Here is a 16,540-nt window from a genome sequence, read left to right as displayed (position 1 = left end):
AACAATGAAACATTTGGATGAATGAATGAAATTTGTATAAGTGAATCCATAATGGAGGCTCTCCATTGCAGTGGTACTCCTTATGCTTATGGATTTGGGCAAAAAGGTCTCAGTACGTTTAGGAAATGGCCTTGGATGAAGGGTAAGTTGGGTAAAGGATGCTTAGGTCACATACGGCCATAAGTCTGTCTCCCTCTAGGATTCTGAAATTATTTCACAAGTCTTCATGCCCAACCCTTTCTCCTCTCCTTCACCCTGGTTTCAGAATTGGGTGTGGAGGATTAATGTAGGTTTAATTTAAAGGGATAACACAAAAATTAGACCCAAGCCAGCTGGAGCGGACACAGCAGCGAACTAAGAGCTCTAGACCTGGCTCTGACACAATGGCTCCAACGCTAGAAATCCTGGTGTTAGCCATTGAACCTCTCTGGGCTTCTGTTCCATCATCCAAAGGGGATGGATAGCTCTCCAGTGCTGGCCTGCCAAGTAATGCTGGATGTGCCACACTTCCTAAAATATAGATTCCTGGACCTAGCCCAGAGACTCTGATTTATGAGGTTTTACTATTTTGGGAAGCAGATTACTTCAGATTTACTATTTTGGGAAGCAGTGGATTGGTGATATCCAAGCCTTCTTCTGGCTCAGTCCAGGATTCTGACTCTGTTCCCCAGGTAACCCAGAAGCTTCTTACCTGAACCCTGGGATCATCTTGGCAAAGCCGACCACCTTTTGGATGCTGTAACTGACCAGGTCAGCCAGGTGGGGCAGCATGGAGAGCTGGGACAGGTCCAGGGTCACAGAAGGGTCATCTGAGTCTTCTTCATTCAGATCTAGGTTGGAGAAGCTGGTCGGTTCCACCACATCTGGAGAAAGATGAGGAAAGAGAAGGAACAACTTAAGGATATAGAGCCAGGCCTCCTCCTGCTTGGTCCTGGGAGGACCTCCTGTATCCTGGCAGCAGGGCCAGCTGGGAATCCCATGGTGACCCCCTCTCCTCAGCCCAGGCTTCCCTCTAGGATGCCCCTGCTCTTCCTTCAGCAGAGTGTGGCAGGAAAATCAAAGATCAGAGACACTCTGAGAAACGAGACCTCCTCAAGCCATGAGTTCACAGACCATGTGTTGTTCTTCATGATCTCAAATCAAAAATGCATTTGGAACCAATAAACTTTTGGAAAACAATGTTCAACCTCACTAGTGATCAAAGAACTGCAAAGTAGAACATCTACACTTTTCACCTATGAACTGGAAATAAATATGTTTAAATGCTGACACCATTTGACAACGGGGTCAGAAGCCTACACTTAGGTATACTCTTTGACCAGTGATCCAACTTCCATGAATTCACCATAAGGAAAAAATTCTGAATAAGGGCAAATATTCAGCCACAAGCATACTGTTATCTTAATGAAAAGCTGGGAAACAATCTAGATACCCAACGATAGGGAATTTAGATACGTTATTGTACATTCATACCCGAGAATACCATGCAGCCTTTAAAAATGAGATGAGATGAAATAAGATAAGTTGAAATGAGATCAATGAGATGAAAATATGATACAACATTTTATTAAGAGAAAAAAGCAAATTACCAGACTGTGTATAGCACAATTCCATTTCTGAATATACATATATGTTAAAAAAAAAGATGGAAAAGAGACACATCACAGTGTTAGCAATGATTATCTTTGGATAGTAAGATTAAAGATTATATACATCTACACACACACACACATATATAATTTAGTTTATATTTTCTGACTGCCTACAATGAACATGTATTACTTCTGTATAATAATTTTTTAAAAATTAGAATGTTAACCAGTTTGAATTTTTAAATAAAATATTTGCTATACTGAACATACCATTAGTTGGGGTGAGCACCTCAACTCAATTAACCTCTGAGAGGCTATCAAAACTCCTAAAATACAGACCAATGTATAACATTCAGATTGACCCTCGTTGATACGAATGTCATCAAGGGAAAAAGCAGGGAGGTGAGTAGAGAAAATTAACACATGGGAGGGATCTCTCCAAGGTAAGAGGCTCAGTGGGTCAGTCAATCCCCTGACCACCTCCCTCATGTCACTCTCAGGTGGGTAGACACGGTGTCCAGCTCCACTGCTGCCTCTGTCCAGTTGGCACAGGGGCCCCTCCCACCTATTCTGGATCGGGCCCAGATCCGTGAGTCTGGAAGAACCATACTGGAGGGTTCCAGTTACCAGAGTGGAGGGGGCTTTTCCATCCCTGCCCTCCTGCAGGCCTCAAGCAGGGGGCAGCAGGGTTGGGTGAGAGGTAGAGGGATGAAGGACGAGGGCAGAGGAGGATGAGACAGGAAGATGAGGAGGAAGGTAGAAAAGACCAAAAGAAGAAAAGCAAGAATGAGCTGAGGGCACAGGTCCTCCAGGGCCTTAGTGGTACCCAATGGCTCAGGAGTAAGGTGGGCTGCAGTGGGACCCACATGTTCTCCTTCCAGACTGAATTTCACCTTCCACAAGGCCCAGGCTCTGAAGACCATAGTTAGCAATACTGTTTGGTATATTTGAAAGTTACTAAGAGGGTAGATCTTAAAACTCTCATCACTAGTGAAGAAAAGATCTTTGTGACTATGTGAGGTGATGGATGTTAACTAGCCTACTGCGGTGATCTTTTTGCAATAGATACATATATCAAGTCATGATGCTGTACACCTTAAACTTATACAGTGTTCTATGTCAACTATATCTCCACAAAACTGAGGAAAAACAAAAACAAAAACAGAAAACAAAACCCCAAAGGGTCCAGGCTCAAAATACCATATAAAGGAACCAGGTCACCCCCAGGGAGGAAGCCAGGAGCAGAAGCTTGGCTCAGAGGAAAGAGCAGATGCTCTGCGGGCAGACCCTGCCCTACAGACACCCCAGCTTGGCTGCTTCCCCAGCATGGGCCCTTGGGCTAGTTACACCTCTCCTGAAAAAAAAAAAAGGGACAGGTGGGGTGGGAAGCTCTGGGTCCTCACCCCTCACCCTCACCTCTCGGCCCCCTGGGGGTGCAGTCCTGCTTACCTGGAGAGACAAGGCAGGGATCTGAGCAGGATGAAGATGAGTCTCCGGAGACGCTGGGCATGTGTCTTGAGGAAAGACCCCAGGAACAGCTCCCTCCACCCTCACCCCTGCGAACTGGAGGCTGGAAGGGAAAGATGGAGTGTCAGAAGCTCGCATTTCCAGGCAACCTTCTAACCTTGTCCCTGATCTCTGATAGGAGCAGCTTCAAGGAAGGCCTATGGGAAGGGGAGGCCTCCCCAAGGCCAGAGGGACAGAGCAGCCTCCGTCCCTCCCCAGGTTCTGTGCCAGGATGCCCCTCGCCCTCCACCCCACTCTCCCCGTCCCAGCAGGCGGACATACCCGGAACTGGCCAAAGTCAGCGTAGGTGGGGTCATAGGTCTTGTGGTGGGCGTCCAGCAGGATAGTGATGATGCTCTGCTGCTCCTCGGACAGCTTGGGCCGCAGACTGTCCTTCAAGGCCTCCTCCTCCTTCCGTTTCAAGATCATCTCCCGCTTCCGCTGCACCTCCTCATCTGTCAGGATGACTGTGGGGCAGGAAGGGGGGAGGCAGGCGGGCTGGGCCGGCAGCTCCTCCAAGGAACCTTCCTCTAGGCACCAAAGGCACGAGACAGGAGGGCTGCTCCCCTCACACTGGGCGCTCACTGGGGCCTTCCTGCCATGGGGGATTCCAAGCCCACAAAGTGGATGGAAAATGGGTTTTTCTATGTTGAAAAAGCAGGTGCACGAGGAAGGAGACGAAAGGGGATTTGAGAGGTGGGATGGTCTGGGCGTGAGGGAGTCTGGATTCTCGAGAACAAGTTGTATGACTCTGGGCAAACTGTTTGAACTCTCTGGACTTTTGCTCTCTTGTTTATCAAATGAAAAGTTTGGACCACACAATTTCTTCTGAGGTCCCTTTTTTGTTCCTTCTGTCATAAAGTGCGTGTATGTGGGGTGGCAGAGTAACAACATCTACCCCAAAGGATCGACTGTTTTGAGAACTAAATGCATGCCTAACGTAGGACAGATGCTCATTAAACCTTAGTTCTAGTTTCTTCTCCCCTTCCCCATGGTCCGTGATCCTGAGGAAGACTTGAGGGTGCAGAGAGGGTGAAAGAGGCACTGTGTGGCCTCCACAGTGCTGGAAGCTAGGAGATGCGGAGAAGACCCCTCGACATGGCCATTCCCACGTCCAAGTTTCCAGACATGGAACTCGGGTATCTGATCTATTCCAAACAACTTAGAAAGACTTTGCTTCTTTGGTTTCCTGCCTCCTCCAGCCTGTCCAGTCTTGAAATTTCTTCCCAAGGAAGTTTTTGAGACCTCTAGAAGTCCCTGAAGATAACACCCCACCAGCTCTAATCTGGGAAGTTCTCTCCAGCTGCTAGTCAGGATGTCAGACCCTACCCCACTTTCAGGCCATGAAGGGGCTTTGGAGGTGGTGCCTGCCTCACTGTGCTGGGGCAGCTGCCCAGGAGGGTGGGGCTGGGAGCAGGGATGCCTGGCACAGCAGCCAGGCAAACAGAACCTCCTGGCTGGGGCTTGTAGAGCTCTGACGGCAGGAGTGGGCACTGGGGCCCTCGGCCTGTAGCTACTTGCTCTGTGCTGGTGTTGCCCGGGCCTCTGCCCACAGAACTGGGGAGTTTCACAAGAGCAGGCAAAGGAACAAGAACACCAGAGTGGGTGGGTTCCGGACTTCGAGACAGACCCATTGGCCTAGGCTCCTCAGTTGAGGGAGGATGAGAGAAGTTGGTGGGGGGTGAGGGACAGGCTAACAGGGGTTGGAGTGGGCCACCAGAACCTCGGGCACAGCAGGAAAGGGAAGCCTGCGGGAAAAGATGGCACGTGCCCTCCACAGCTGAGGTAGGACACACCAGGAGGAGGACTGGGAAGAGGCCATGCCCAGGGGACTGACTCACCTGCCCAAAGACCTGCCAACCCTCCTCCCACAGAGGGTGTCTGCTCAGACCTGAAGAGGTCAAGTCGGGTGGAGGGGAAGGCACAGGGAGCACCCCATTCAAGGCAGGGTGTGAGGCCCTAGCCTGAGGATGCCAAGGTTAGGTGTCTGGTCTTTCCTGCTCACCTGAGGGGTGGGCAGAGGAGGTGGTGAGACCAGAGCTAGAGGGGCTGGCTCTGCCAGTCACCCCATGGGTGTCCACGGGCTTAAGCCACCCCTTGTGATTCCTCAGTGTCACTCCCCTGCTCAGAAACTTTTCCTGGATCCTTCCTGCTTACTGGGTCCAAACTGAAGTCAAGATTCTCCGTGATTTTGCTCCTTCCTAATTTCCAAGCTCATTTCCCAGTGCCTACGGACACGGCTTCTGCTTCTGCTCTAGTCCTGTTGAATTTGCTGACCTGTGAACATGACACGCTCACTCTTGTCACCACATTGCCGCTTGTACCACATGCCTGTCCAGCTGTGTCTTTTCTCCCCAAAAGCTGTGCAAGTTCTATTGTCTCTTCAGCGCCCAGCCTACAGCCCTCTTCCACCATGAAGCCTTTCATGATTGCCTCATCTGCACTGAGCTCTCATTTCTTATTTCTGCAGAATGTCTAGTTTTTCCTACACACATTGGCACCCAGCTGTCTTCCACTCTGTAATACTGATGGTTAGTACACATTCCAACAAATGCCTGTATAGAGAGAGCCTAAGAAGGTCAAGATCTCCTTTGCTATCCTGTAGGCTGCTTGAGGGCAAGGGCCACATCTTACAATTCCTGTGTTCCCCGACAAAAGCTACCCTAGTAGGGCTTCCTGGCCATGGTGCTTGCTCAGTAGTCTGACAGATCAGATACCTAATACCTCAACACTGATTGTACCTACTGTGTGCTAGTCATTGTCCTGGCTCAGGAAAGGACAGTACACTAATGCTGCATGTACCCTACAATGTCGGGAACGGCATAGGCCAGTCCACTGGCTGACTGAACAAAGCTTACATTTTTAATTTAAATAATTGTGATTTAAATATTTTCAAGACGGAATACCTTGTAACGGGACACCTGTAACATCATGTAACCTTTTCTTGATGATTCAGAGGTATCATTCTGAACAATTACTCTACCTTGCAGGAACAAGGTTATGACCTCAGAATTGTTTAGGGCTGTTTCCCCGCACTAGATGACTCAGCCTGCTATGATTTTGAGTTCCTGTGCTACTTTTCATAGCTTTCGGTCTCCCCGCTCTGTGAAGCTATATGTCGCCTCTTCTTGTTGATGTCTACCTCTAGAAGTGTGCCTTTATCCCCCTCGAGAGTTACTTCTAATCTGTCAGGATCTGGACATCCTGGTGACCAAGTTTTATGTAATAAAAAATAGTGTTAATAAGAATGGATAAAATATAGAGAGCTTTTTATGTACCAGGCACTATTCCAAGTGTTTCTTTCATATTAACTCACATATATTTAGTCCTCGTAGCAACCTCTTAAGGCAGGTGCTATTATGCCTATTTCGCAGATGAGGAAATGGGAGACCCAGGGGCTATATATGTTGCTCAAAGTCATACAGCTAACAGGGGTGGAGCTGGTATTCAGGCCTGGGTTCTGGAGTCCGTGGTCATAACCACTACTCCACACCGCCTCTGATTATAATTGGCTATGACTGCTCAGCAGGACTCTGGTCTCAGCCATGGAACGCACAATGTGTTCCAGTCCGCCTGGAGAGTGTGGAAAAATAAATAAAGTAGCAAAGTTTATAAATGATTTACTTTAGAAGGACAAAGTTCAAGGTTGACCTGATGACATTGTTCTCCTCCATCGCTTGTATCCACAGCGACCACCATCCTGTGTGCAGCACTAGAGGAAAAAATCCTGAGATCTGCTAGTTTCAAACAGGGGCTGCCAATCCATGGACCTCCCACCAGGCAACATGGTCTGGGGACTAAAGAAGACGTAAGTCTCGCCTACGCAGATGCTGTTGTGATTACGAAATAAATCATTTCTTTAAAGGAGTTATTAATTTCATAAGAAATTATTTTTATCATTTCCTCAATGGATTGTTATTAAAAAGTCCCATGACTGTCATGCAGGAGGACACCTGTTTTGAAGTTAAAGCCATTGAGCTAGAATAAGAGCTTATAGGTTCTGAAAGGACACTTGCTGGGCTCTCCCACAAATGAAGAGCATGAGCTGTGACCATGACTTTGTGAAATCTGTGTGGCTGCCCAGCAGCTCTTCTGTCTTCCTTCTAGCTCCCTGCTGAGCACATAAATGGCTTATTCCCATGCAAGACGTTCCCTGCTCCATGAAGACTAGAACTGAGTTAGACAGTCAAGATCTGAGAGCACATTTCCAGTTGTCCCTGGTGGCCTAAGGACAGTGTTGGGGAAGCAGGCATCAAGTTTCTCCAAGTGAATGATCCAGACAGTGCCAGGTTTGGGAGAAGTTCCTGATCTCTAGACCCGTGGGAGATGCAGAGATACAGAGAGGCGTGATGAGGAGCTACTGTTCGGTCACTCAGCACACAGTTATTGAGCACCTGCTACCTGCCAGGTGCTGTGCTGACGCTGGGCAGAAGAGACGCACATCTGGAACAGCATGATACAACCTAACATGAACTGGGGTTCTGCACAGGACAAGTCTACAGGAAGCAAGAGCTCAAATATGCAATTTCTTGGGCTCAAGGATTTAAAGTCCCCTAGGACTTGAAGAGAGATAAAGGGAGACTTCAGAGTGACAAAGCTCCCCTCAGCCCATCCCTGAGGGCCCCGGGCAATGCCTGGAAGCCCATGGTAGAGGAGTTCTGGCCCTGCAGGTGCCTGAGGCTGCACTGGGGTGGATGGAGCCAACTGGCCTTTGGAAGCAGACAGACCATCCTCTTATTAGCTTAGAGGTGCGACATTTTAATTCCTCTGAGTCTCCTCATCTATTAAAACCAACAACAGCAGTATTTACATATTTAGGGATTGTAGTGAGAGTTAAACAAGAAAGTGCCTGTGTCTGATGCTGTATCTGGCACTTAGCAGGTAGTCAAGAAACCCTTGTCCCAGGCTCCTCCCCTCCCCCTTCTTAAGCCTCTTCTAGGGAAGGGCACCTGGCTCCCCAGCCAGAAAGGAGCCTGGTTGGAAGCTCCCTTCATGGGAGCCCTGGGGTGTGCTGTGGTTTTACCCATGTTGAAACTCAATTGTCTCTGGGAGGCTATGCCTTGGGGACAACAGCCAGCTCAGGTGACAAATGAGCAGCTCTCCCAGGGTTCTGAGCCGGGAGCTCCAGGCCCAGACGCACTGACAGGCGTCCCACAGCTGGGCTAACTTGGCAGGGAAGTACAGCTCCCCTTGGAGGACCTGCCCTGCAGGTCAGTGGAAGGAATGAGCCTAGTCCTGGCCCAAGGTTTCTACTTTAACTGGGGCTCTGGGGCTCCAGATCCCAAGAGCTCAGCTCCATCAGCCCATCCTTAACTCATTATAGCTCCCTGCACTGGCATCACGAGAGTGGTAGGCACTGGACTGCACTGGGCATAGAGCAGGACGGGGGCACCAGACTGCACTGGGCATACAGCAGGATGGGTGCACCAGGCTGCACTGGGCATACAGCAGGACCGGGGTACTGGGATGCAGTGTGTGCAGAGCAGGATGGGGGCACCAGGCTGCAGTGGGCGTATAGCAGGACGGGGGCACCAGGCTGCACTGGGCGTATGGCAGGACGGGGGTCCTGGGATGCACTGGGCATATAGCAGGATGGGTGCACAGGGATGCACTGGGTGTATAGCAGGATGGGGGTACCAGGCTGCAGTGGGTGTATAGCAGGATGGGGGCACAGGGATGCACTGGGTGTATAGCAGGATGGGGGCCCCAGGGCTCCATGGGGGAGGAATGAGGCTGGGGTTGAGGTGGCTGAGGCATAAGGCTGATTAAAGGCAGTGGTGGGCATCTACTTCTGGTTTGCACCCCCACCACAGGGGGCAGAGGCACCCTGATACACTCAAGGCCTGCTCTTTACCATAGACACAGTGCTCTTTGTGGGGACCAGGAAGGATCTAGCAGGGGACATGGAGTTGGACTCTAGTCCCAACTTGCTTTCTGACTCAAATCTTCCTATTTTTACCTTTCTGGCTCTCAGATGATTTCTAAGTGTTCTTCCTATTCTAAGTTGATAGGACATCTCCTTCCTCCTGAGACAGGAGAGGGGCCTCTGGGACATCAGTGAGGGTGGCCCTGACCAGAACTCCTGTGGCCAAGCCTTACTGAATCCCAGTGGTGTGACTCTGTGCCAGTCTCGGTTGGCTGGAGCCTTAGACCCAGGTTCCCTGCCCAGTGGAGCCTGTGCCCTTCTCGGGGGCAGGGGCTGCGGGCTGCATCTTAGTCTGCTCTAGCCCCTTGCACAGAGCAGGCCCCACTAAGCCGGCAAGTGAGAAGCCCCATGAGGCACCCAGGCCTTGAGCCTCTACTGCTCCAGGACAAACACAGGAGTTGGGGTGGGGCAGGGGACTGGGCTAGGAGCCATCAGCGTGTCCAGGCCTGCATGCTCCTGTGGGGGCGAGGAGGAACGACAGCCTGGAAACTTCTTCCAGGGCTGCCAGCATTGGCTGAGGATCTGGAATCAGGAGTAAGGTGCTGTGACCCACCAGAGGGGAGCCTGTCAAGGCCCAAGGGGGAGACCCCAGGTGAAGGCCCCCACTCTGCTCTGTTTACCAACTTCAGAGAATTTTTTTTTCCCATCAAGGAAGACATTTCCCATCCCTTAAGCCCCGTTCAGTGACTTTTCCCTTGTCCCAGACTCATTTTCCCTATACCTGCCCCCGCACCCCAGAAAACAGCCCCATAGCCAGAAGGGGCTCCAGGGTGCCTGCATCTGAGCACCCCTCCTGAGCCTCCCCAGGCCCACAGCTCAGCAGGGTGTAGGCCCTGCCCACCACCGGGGAGGAGGTTGGGGTGCAGACTGCAGGCAGGAGTGAGTGAGAGGCAGGGTGGGGGCTGCATGTGCAGAGAGCGCCCATGCCCAGGCCGGCCCAGTGCCTTTGCCTCCAGCTTGAGGAGGGCCTGGCAGCCCCTCCGGTATCTGCTGAATTCAATGGCTACTCTGGTTACCAAGTAACTGGTACTAGAGCTCAGATGCAAAGTCCAGGGGTTGTTTATAACGTGAGTCAGAACATGTGCATCTGCCCCATTGGACCTCTCCTCCAACCCCAGAGCCGGCCTGGAAGTCCTATCGGATCGCTCCTGTTTCTCCGTCTGGATCTAGAGGGTCATCCTAGAGTCCAGTGCTCCCTTTCGCCAAATCTTTCCACCTAGTTTCCCTTGGGCGTCAGCCCCCAGATCTGTTCATGGGGCCAGAGTGGCTGGAAGGCTGGGGAGGGTGGAACCCGACACCAGCTGGACTCTGAATATTTATTCTCCCTGTCAATCCTGCCCCTCGCTACCCACAGCAACCCTCTCTCCCAAAGTCCAAAGAACCCTGGGGTCCTAGAGCCTCATCCTTTCCCCACAGGTCCAAGGAATAGGGAGCTGTGAGAACAGTGATGAGGTCTTGGAGGAAGACGGACCTGGGGCACTCACAAAGGCAGCGCGCTGCCTCCCTCCTCACAGTCCTCACACTGGAGGGGCCCTTCCCAGGCCTCCAAGACACATGTGTGGATCCCAGAGAGGCTAGGGGGACCCCTCAGTGCCTCCTTTGACCCTGGAGGTCCAGCCATCCAGCCCCAGGCTGCTGGTCCTACTCACACCCCAGCGTGGGGCCCTGGATACCAGTAGCTAAACAGGAAGGGCAGGCAGACCCCTCTGTCCAAATCTGCATAAGCAGGAGCCAGAACTTTCCCTTGACTCCAGTCCAGCCCCAGCCCCCTGCCCTGGCCCTGAGCACTCACACTCCTTCATCATGCCGATGTCCACACAGCGTTTGAGGCGGCAGGCCTGGCAGTGGCGGCGGTTGTCCTTGGTGATGCGGCAGTCCCCGTTGAAGGGACAGGTGAACAGCGCCTTCCGCTTCATGCTTCGCCTGCCGAGAGAGCACACATCCTTCCCTGGGTCACCCATCTTCCAGCCTCTCAGCCCTGGCTGCAGGAGAACAGGCCCTGGGGCCTGTGACCACCGAGACCTGCCCACGGGGCTTCCAGATCTCCATTTCTCCCACAGAGCACTGGGGCCCGTCCCAGCCCCCGGGCCACTCTCAGTGACCACCACTCCCCCACCCATCTGTGGCTGTGTGCACTGCCACGCCCTCATTCTCCTTCACTGCCTATTTGCTCCCATTGTTTTTATTTCCTTTTACAGCACTCTGCTCCTCCCCTTTTTTTGTCAAACAGGAAGTATATGAGTGAGTTTGCCTAGGAAAAATTTTTTAAAATACTGAAATCTGCAGAGTAGCCCTCACTGCTTTTAGTGAGCCGATATGAAAGGCGAGGATGTGAGACTCAGCTTTAGGGATTCTAGAGTCCAGAGATCTATGACGAGAGCATCACCGATCCAGGGACAGACATGTGCACAGATGCATGGAGAAGGGAGAAAAGGCCCAAACCGTAGCTTCAGACATTCAGATAACCTGCCCAGAGAGAGACAAGGCCAGAGGCGCAGTGGGAGCTCTGAGGTCTGGCCTTGGTTTTCTGAAAGGCAGAGGAAGCAAGGGTTCTCTAAGAACAGAAAACTACCAAAGGTTCTTGACTTGGAAGCCAGGACTTCCCTGGAATCCTGTGTAAAAAAAGTGTGTATGTGAGCCCATGCATGCGTGTGCAAGCTTGAGGGCTCATTTTCCTAATTTCAGCTCTCTCTCCTCATCCAGACCACATGGGACTTTTGGGAGGCTGCAGAAAAGACCCCTCCCTGCAGTCTCCCCATCATCCGTGTTCTAAAGGTTCCTCTGACTCTTCCCAGCCCCAGCAGGGGCAGGCTCTACTTTTTTGCCCCAGGGTGACAGGACTTAGCAGGGAAAGATGGTAGCGGAATCACATCCTCCATGAGCAGCAGCATCTTCCAGGAGCTGTGGAGATGCCCAAGCCTTCGAAGCAAAGGCCCAGGTCCAGCCCTTTCCCTTTCCTGGAGATGAGCTGGTAATATCATCTCCAGAGGTCACACATTAGTTCTGTTTCTTGAAAAATGACTCCCTGTTCACATTCACTAGAACATACACTGGTTTAGGACAATCACACCCACCAGTCAACATGGACAGACGGGGACCAAACCAACTTAACCCAGGGAACAGGGAAGAAGAGACCAGAGGAATGGCTCTGCTGGCAGTCACAGATAATCAGACTCTAAGATTCTTAGGGGACCTAAGAGACTGTTAGTGTACCCCCCAGCCCCCCATTTTATAGAGGGGACTGCTGAGTGAAGAGACTTATCAGTGAGTTGATTTAGCAAGAAGTAAAGGCTCCCAGGTTGGGATCGTTAAGGATCTGAGGCTCAGCTTTTAGCTTCCTGGATTGAACAGACTGTTCCATCCTCAGAAACTCAAGATGCTCAGTGAAGCTGAGCCCACAGGCAAACAGCTTCAGGCAGCTGGCCCTTGAGCACAGCTCAAGGCAGAGGATGACCCAGTGGTCCAGGAAGTAGCTGCTGTTGGCTTTGGACCTTGGCTCTGGTACCCTCCTGTTACAACCTCATCATCCAAGGGCATCCACCAGCAGACTGGGGTCATATGGGGGATGGAGTAGTGCTGGGCTATGGGGGGTGGTCTAGCCCCAAGTCAGTCCACCGAGGGCTGCATCCCATCCCTGCAGTGACTCCCCAGGGAGAGACTGTACATCAGGCTGTTGCCTTCCTTTATGGAAAGAGGAAGCCTTTCTCCTTGAGCCGCTATACCTCTATTGCAGCTTTCTGGAGGGACAGGAGAATATGGAAGTACCTTGGGAACTTTGAGGGCCACCCAGAAATGAGATACCAGCATCACCAAGGGACATATCTATCTATTCCAGGACATGAGATTCGTTTCCCTCTTCACTCCTTTCCACTTTGTGCTTCGTGAGGCGCCACCTATTACCACTAATGCTCGTGCCCCAGAATGCCCACAATTCTCTAAACCGACTCAAGGACCAGAAGTTTCTAATTCAGAGCAAACTCTCATTTCCCAGTTTTTTTTTTTTTTTTCTTTTTACAACCAGGCATCTTGCCCAGGGGCTGAGGGGCTGCTCTATTCTCCCACCACTGTCTTGTCTGGCTCAGAGCTCTACCTACCTATTCTCCAGGGCCATGGACACCAAGAGGAGGACAAATGGGGGGCCCCCAAGACCAATGAGCCAAAGCCTCTTGCCAGCTATGTGCTGGAGGCTGACAGCTTCCCCAGTCCCCAAAGGGAGGCAGCCTGCATCCTTCTGAGGCCGCCTCTCCTTCCTCAGGCTCTGGGGGGGGCTGCCTCTGACTCTCACCAGTGGGCTCCTCGCCCAATGGCAAGCTTACTTGGAAAGAGATTTTGGAACTTCACCGTCTTTCTTTTATTTTTCTCATTTGTAAATCTGAAGCCCAATCCCAGGCTTCCCCACACAGCAGAGTTGGAGACAGTCGCTCAGCCCAACTTCGCCTGACAACAGGAGTGGACTCTAACGAGGCTGGGGTGGGAATCCAGAAGAACGCAGAGCCGAGTTAATGAAAATACCGGGGGGGCGGGGGAGAGGCAGGGTCTGTGCGTCCAGCTTTATAACTGTAGAATGAAGGCCAAGAGCATTGAGAAAAAAGGAGGAGGAGCAGAGGGAGGATCAAGACGATGACAAGGAGCGGGGAGAGATGGAGAGGAAGGCGGAGGAGGAGGAGAAAGAGGGAAGGAAGGAAGAGGAGGCAGGGAGGGAAAGAAGGAAGGAAGCCCGCCAACCTCGTGGCGTGTCTGCACACTATTTGAGCAAAGCAGAAAGCAGCCTATAAACTTAAATACATTATTATTATTAAAAAATATTAGGGGCCAGCCCCATGGCCTAGTGGTTAATTTCTGCATGCTCCACTTTGGCAGCCCAGGGTTAGGTTCCCAGATGGAGACCTACACCGTTTGTCAGCAGCCATGCTGTGATAACAACCCACATACAAAATAGAGGAAGATTGGCACAGGTGTTAGCTCAGGGTGAATCTTCCTCAGCAAAAAAATATATACACATGTATATGAGAGCTAGCTCTTCCCTGGCTCCACTAAATACAGAAGGAGAGGAAAGGCACTGGAATTGTAGCTGTGAAGATGGAGACCACACATCACAGATAGCGTCGTCACGCTCTGGATTGTGGGGTCAGCATTTGGGGAATGGAAAGCTCCCTCGTCAGCTCCAAGAGACGGACCCAGCTGCCTTTCAGGTGTGAACAGCCCAGCACAGTTGTTTGCTGGGCCACAGGTCCTGTGGGCTCTGAGGCCCAGTTCTTCCCCATTCTCCTGACTTCTAAGACTTCCACACGTGTGGCTGTCATCCAGCTTCTGCCCACAAGGAGTCAGGGCAGCCAGACTAGCCAGCTCTGGCTCCGTGCTCTGTCTTGAAGATCTGCATCCTGTCCTGCCTTCTTCCCAACACCAACTGCCTGTGAGCTGGTTTGGTTTTGAGAAACCAGAGCCTTGGGTTTCCATGGCAGCCCGTTGCCTCAGCTGCTCTCTGAGCCTGGGCCCTGTCATTGCCTGACGGCAATTGCCTGAGGGCTGGCAATTATACCCCAGCTCAGGAAGGGGAGTAGGGGTGGTGCAACCAGGCTAAATATAGACGCAGTTTCTAGAAAGCCAGGGGTGAGAGAGGACACTGACCAATTCTCATGCCAGAGACCAATTCATCAAAACATGAGAGACAAGCAGCTCACAAAGCATCAAGCGCCTGGGACAGCAGGGTCCTTCTAAGTAGGTGACCCCTTTCAGCAGAGACACATGGGATAAAACCCAAGCCTGGGGCCAAGCACCAGCTCTGGGCTTTGTCTCCACTGCAGCACTGAGTGTCACAGCAATCCCGGAGTCTGGTCCGGATGCAGGAGCCTGACACAACCCCTGATGTGAAAGACCAATGTGGTCTGATGGCTGGGACCTATGCAGCACATTTGTACGTGGCAGCATCAAGGGGATCTCAGCAGGTGGGGTGAAAAAAAAACAACTTTAAAGGAAGGTAGGTTAACACTGGTAAGGAGCCCAGGCCTCTTTATTGGAGGGCAACTTGGCAATACCTATCAATGTGTAAAATGTACAGAGCCTTCAACACAGTAAATCCACTTCCAGGAAGTCATCCTGTGGGTAGACCAGTCCATGGGCCCCCAGACACATGCACCAGGGTGGTGCCTGCAGCATCGTCTGGAGAAGCAGAGGATGGAGCCTAAACCCCGTCAACAGAAGGCTGTTGGCTAATTCACAGTAAGGACCCCCATACAAACGCCGCTACTGTGAGAAGGACAGAGCAAGAATGCTGAACTGGGAACAAGCTTAAAGAAATGTTCTTTAGTTGACAGAAGCAAGAGGCAGGACAGAGTGGACAGTATACGTACACACATGCGCACATACACACAAACGCTCGTCCACAATTTACACAAAGAATCCAGAAGCAAACACAATGAGCTGGCAACAGGGGCAGCTTCTGGGGAGGGGGTAGGGCCCCGAGATTTGGTTTGAGCAGGGGACTTACTTTTCACTTCTATGCCCTTTTGAACTGTTTGCATCTTTTTAAAAACCAGACACAGGCATTACTTACAAAAAAATCCACCACCCACTATAAACTATTTAGAAATTAAAAATGAAATACAGGCTTTAGTTAGTTTGATTGATCTGTTTGGGTTTAAATCCTAGTGCACAACGTTGGGCCAGTTACTTCATCTCCTTATGCCATCAGTTTCCACATCTGTGAAATGGAAGCAACCCTACAGAGGGGGGTTGTTGTAAGGATTAAAAAAAGAAGGCAGCACTTGACGCAAAGTAAGCACTAAATAAAAGGAAGGGAGAGAGGCTAGCAGGGAGAGGCCGTGGGCGGGAGCAAAGAAAGGGCGGCTGGAGAAGGCAGTATTTAACCTTCCCAGGGAGAGTCTGAGACCCTGGTGCAGACACCACATCTTACACCGCCCACTGTGTGCCCAGCACAGGGCTCTGCGCGCAGAAGAGACTGAAACATTGTAACTTCACATATTGTTGCTCCTGAGGTCTAGACCCACAGCCCCTGCGCAAGTTACAGGGACCATTGCTCAGTTCCAGCCAGTTCCCATGGAGCCCTTGACCCCCGTGAAGGTCAATTAGAGCCCCTGGTGTGGCCCGTCCTTTCTCACATCTGATATTGAACTCATTCTGCTCAGGGACCTTTTCTCAGAGACCCCTGCTGGCATATCACAGTCACACACATTCCAGGTTCCACAACAGAGGAGAGGAAAGCGTTGTCTGTTCTCAGAAATGAAGGCAGAACAAAGTGATGATGATAATAGCTACCACTTACTGACAGCCTTCGACGCCAGTACTTCACATACTATCTCCAAGGCTCTCAACGACCTTCCAGGATAGGTATTATCCCTATTTCATAGGTGATGTGAAAAGGCACAGGAAGGTTAAATAACTTGCTTCATGTCACACAGCTCGTAAGTGTGAAAGCTGGGATCAGAAGCACGATCTGCTTGATTCCAAAGCCTCTGTTAGTCTCACATCATATGGTTCTCATCATGAACCTACTGTA

The 16,540-nt window shown here is 51.2% G+C and overlaps 1 protein-coding gene across 2 annotated transcripts in view; it reads right to left on the bottom strand.

The window, feature by feature from the left end:
- VDR (vitamin D receptor) overlaps positions 1–16,540 on the bottom strand; it is a 53,864-nt gene that overhangs the window by 10,041 nt on the left and 27,283 nt on the right. For both annotated transcript variants that reach the window (XM_046669633.1, XM_046669641.1), the window contains 4 exons: positions 10,817–10,947; positions 3,381–3,565; positions 3,042–3,162; positions 692–863 (listed from right to left, as the gene is read on the bottom strand). In XM_046669633.1, the coding sequence (XP_046525589.1) occupies positions 692–863; positions 3,042–3,162; positions 3,381–3,565; positions 10,817–10,947 (609 nt within the window). The remainder of the gene's footprint in view (positions 1–691; positions 864–3,041; positions 3,163–3,380; positions 3,566–10,816; positions 10,948–16,540) is intronic.

Source organism: Equus quagga, chromosome 1, assembly GCF_021613505.1.
Source record: "Equus quagga isolate Etosha38 chromosome 1, UCLA_HA_Equagga_1.0, whole genome shotgun sequence".
Lineage (NCBI taxonomy): Eukaryota > Metazoa > Chordata > Mammalia > Perissodactyla > Equidae > Equus > Equus quagga.
The sequence above is the reverse complement of the archived record's forward strand: the minus strand, read 5'-3'. Positions and strand labels throughout refer to the sequence as shown.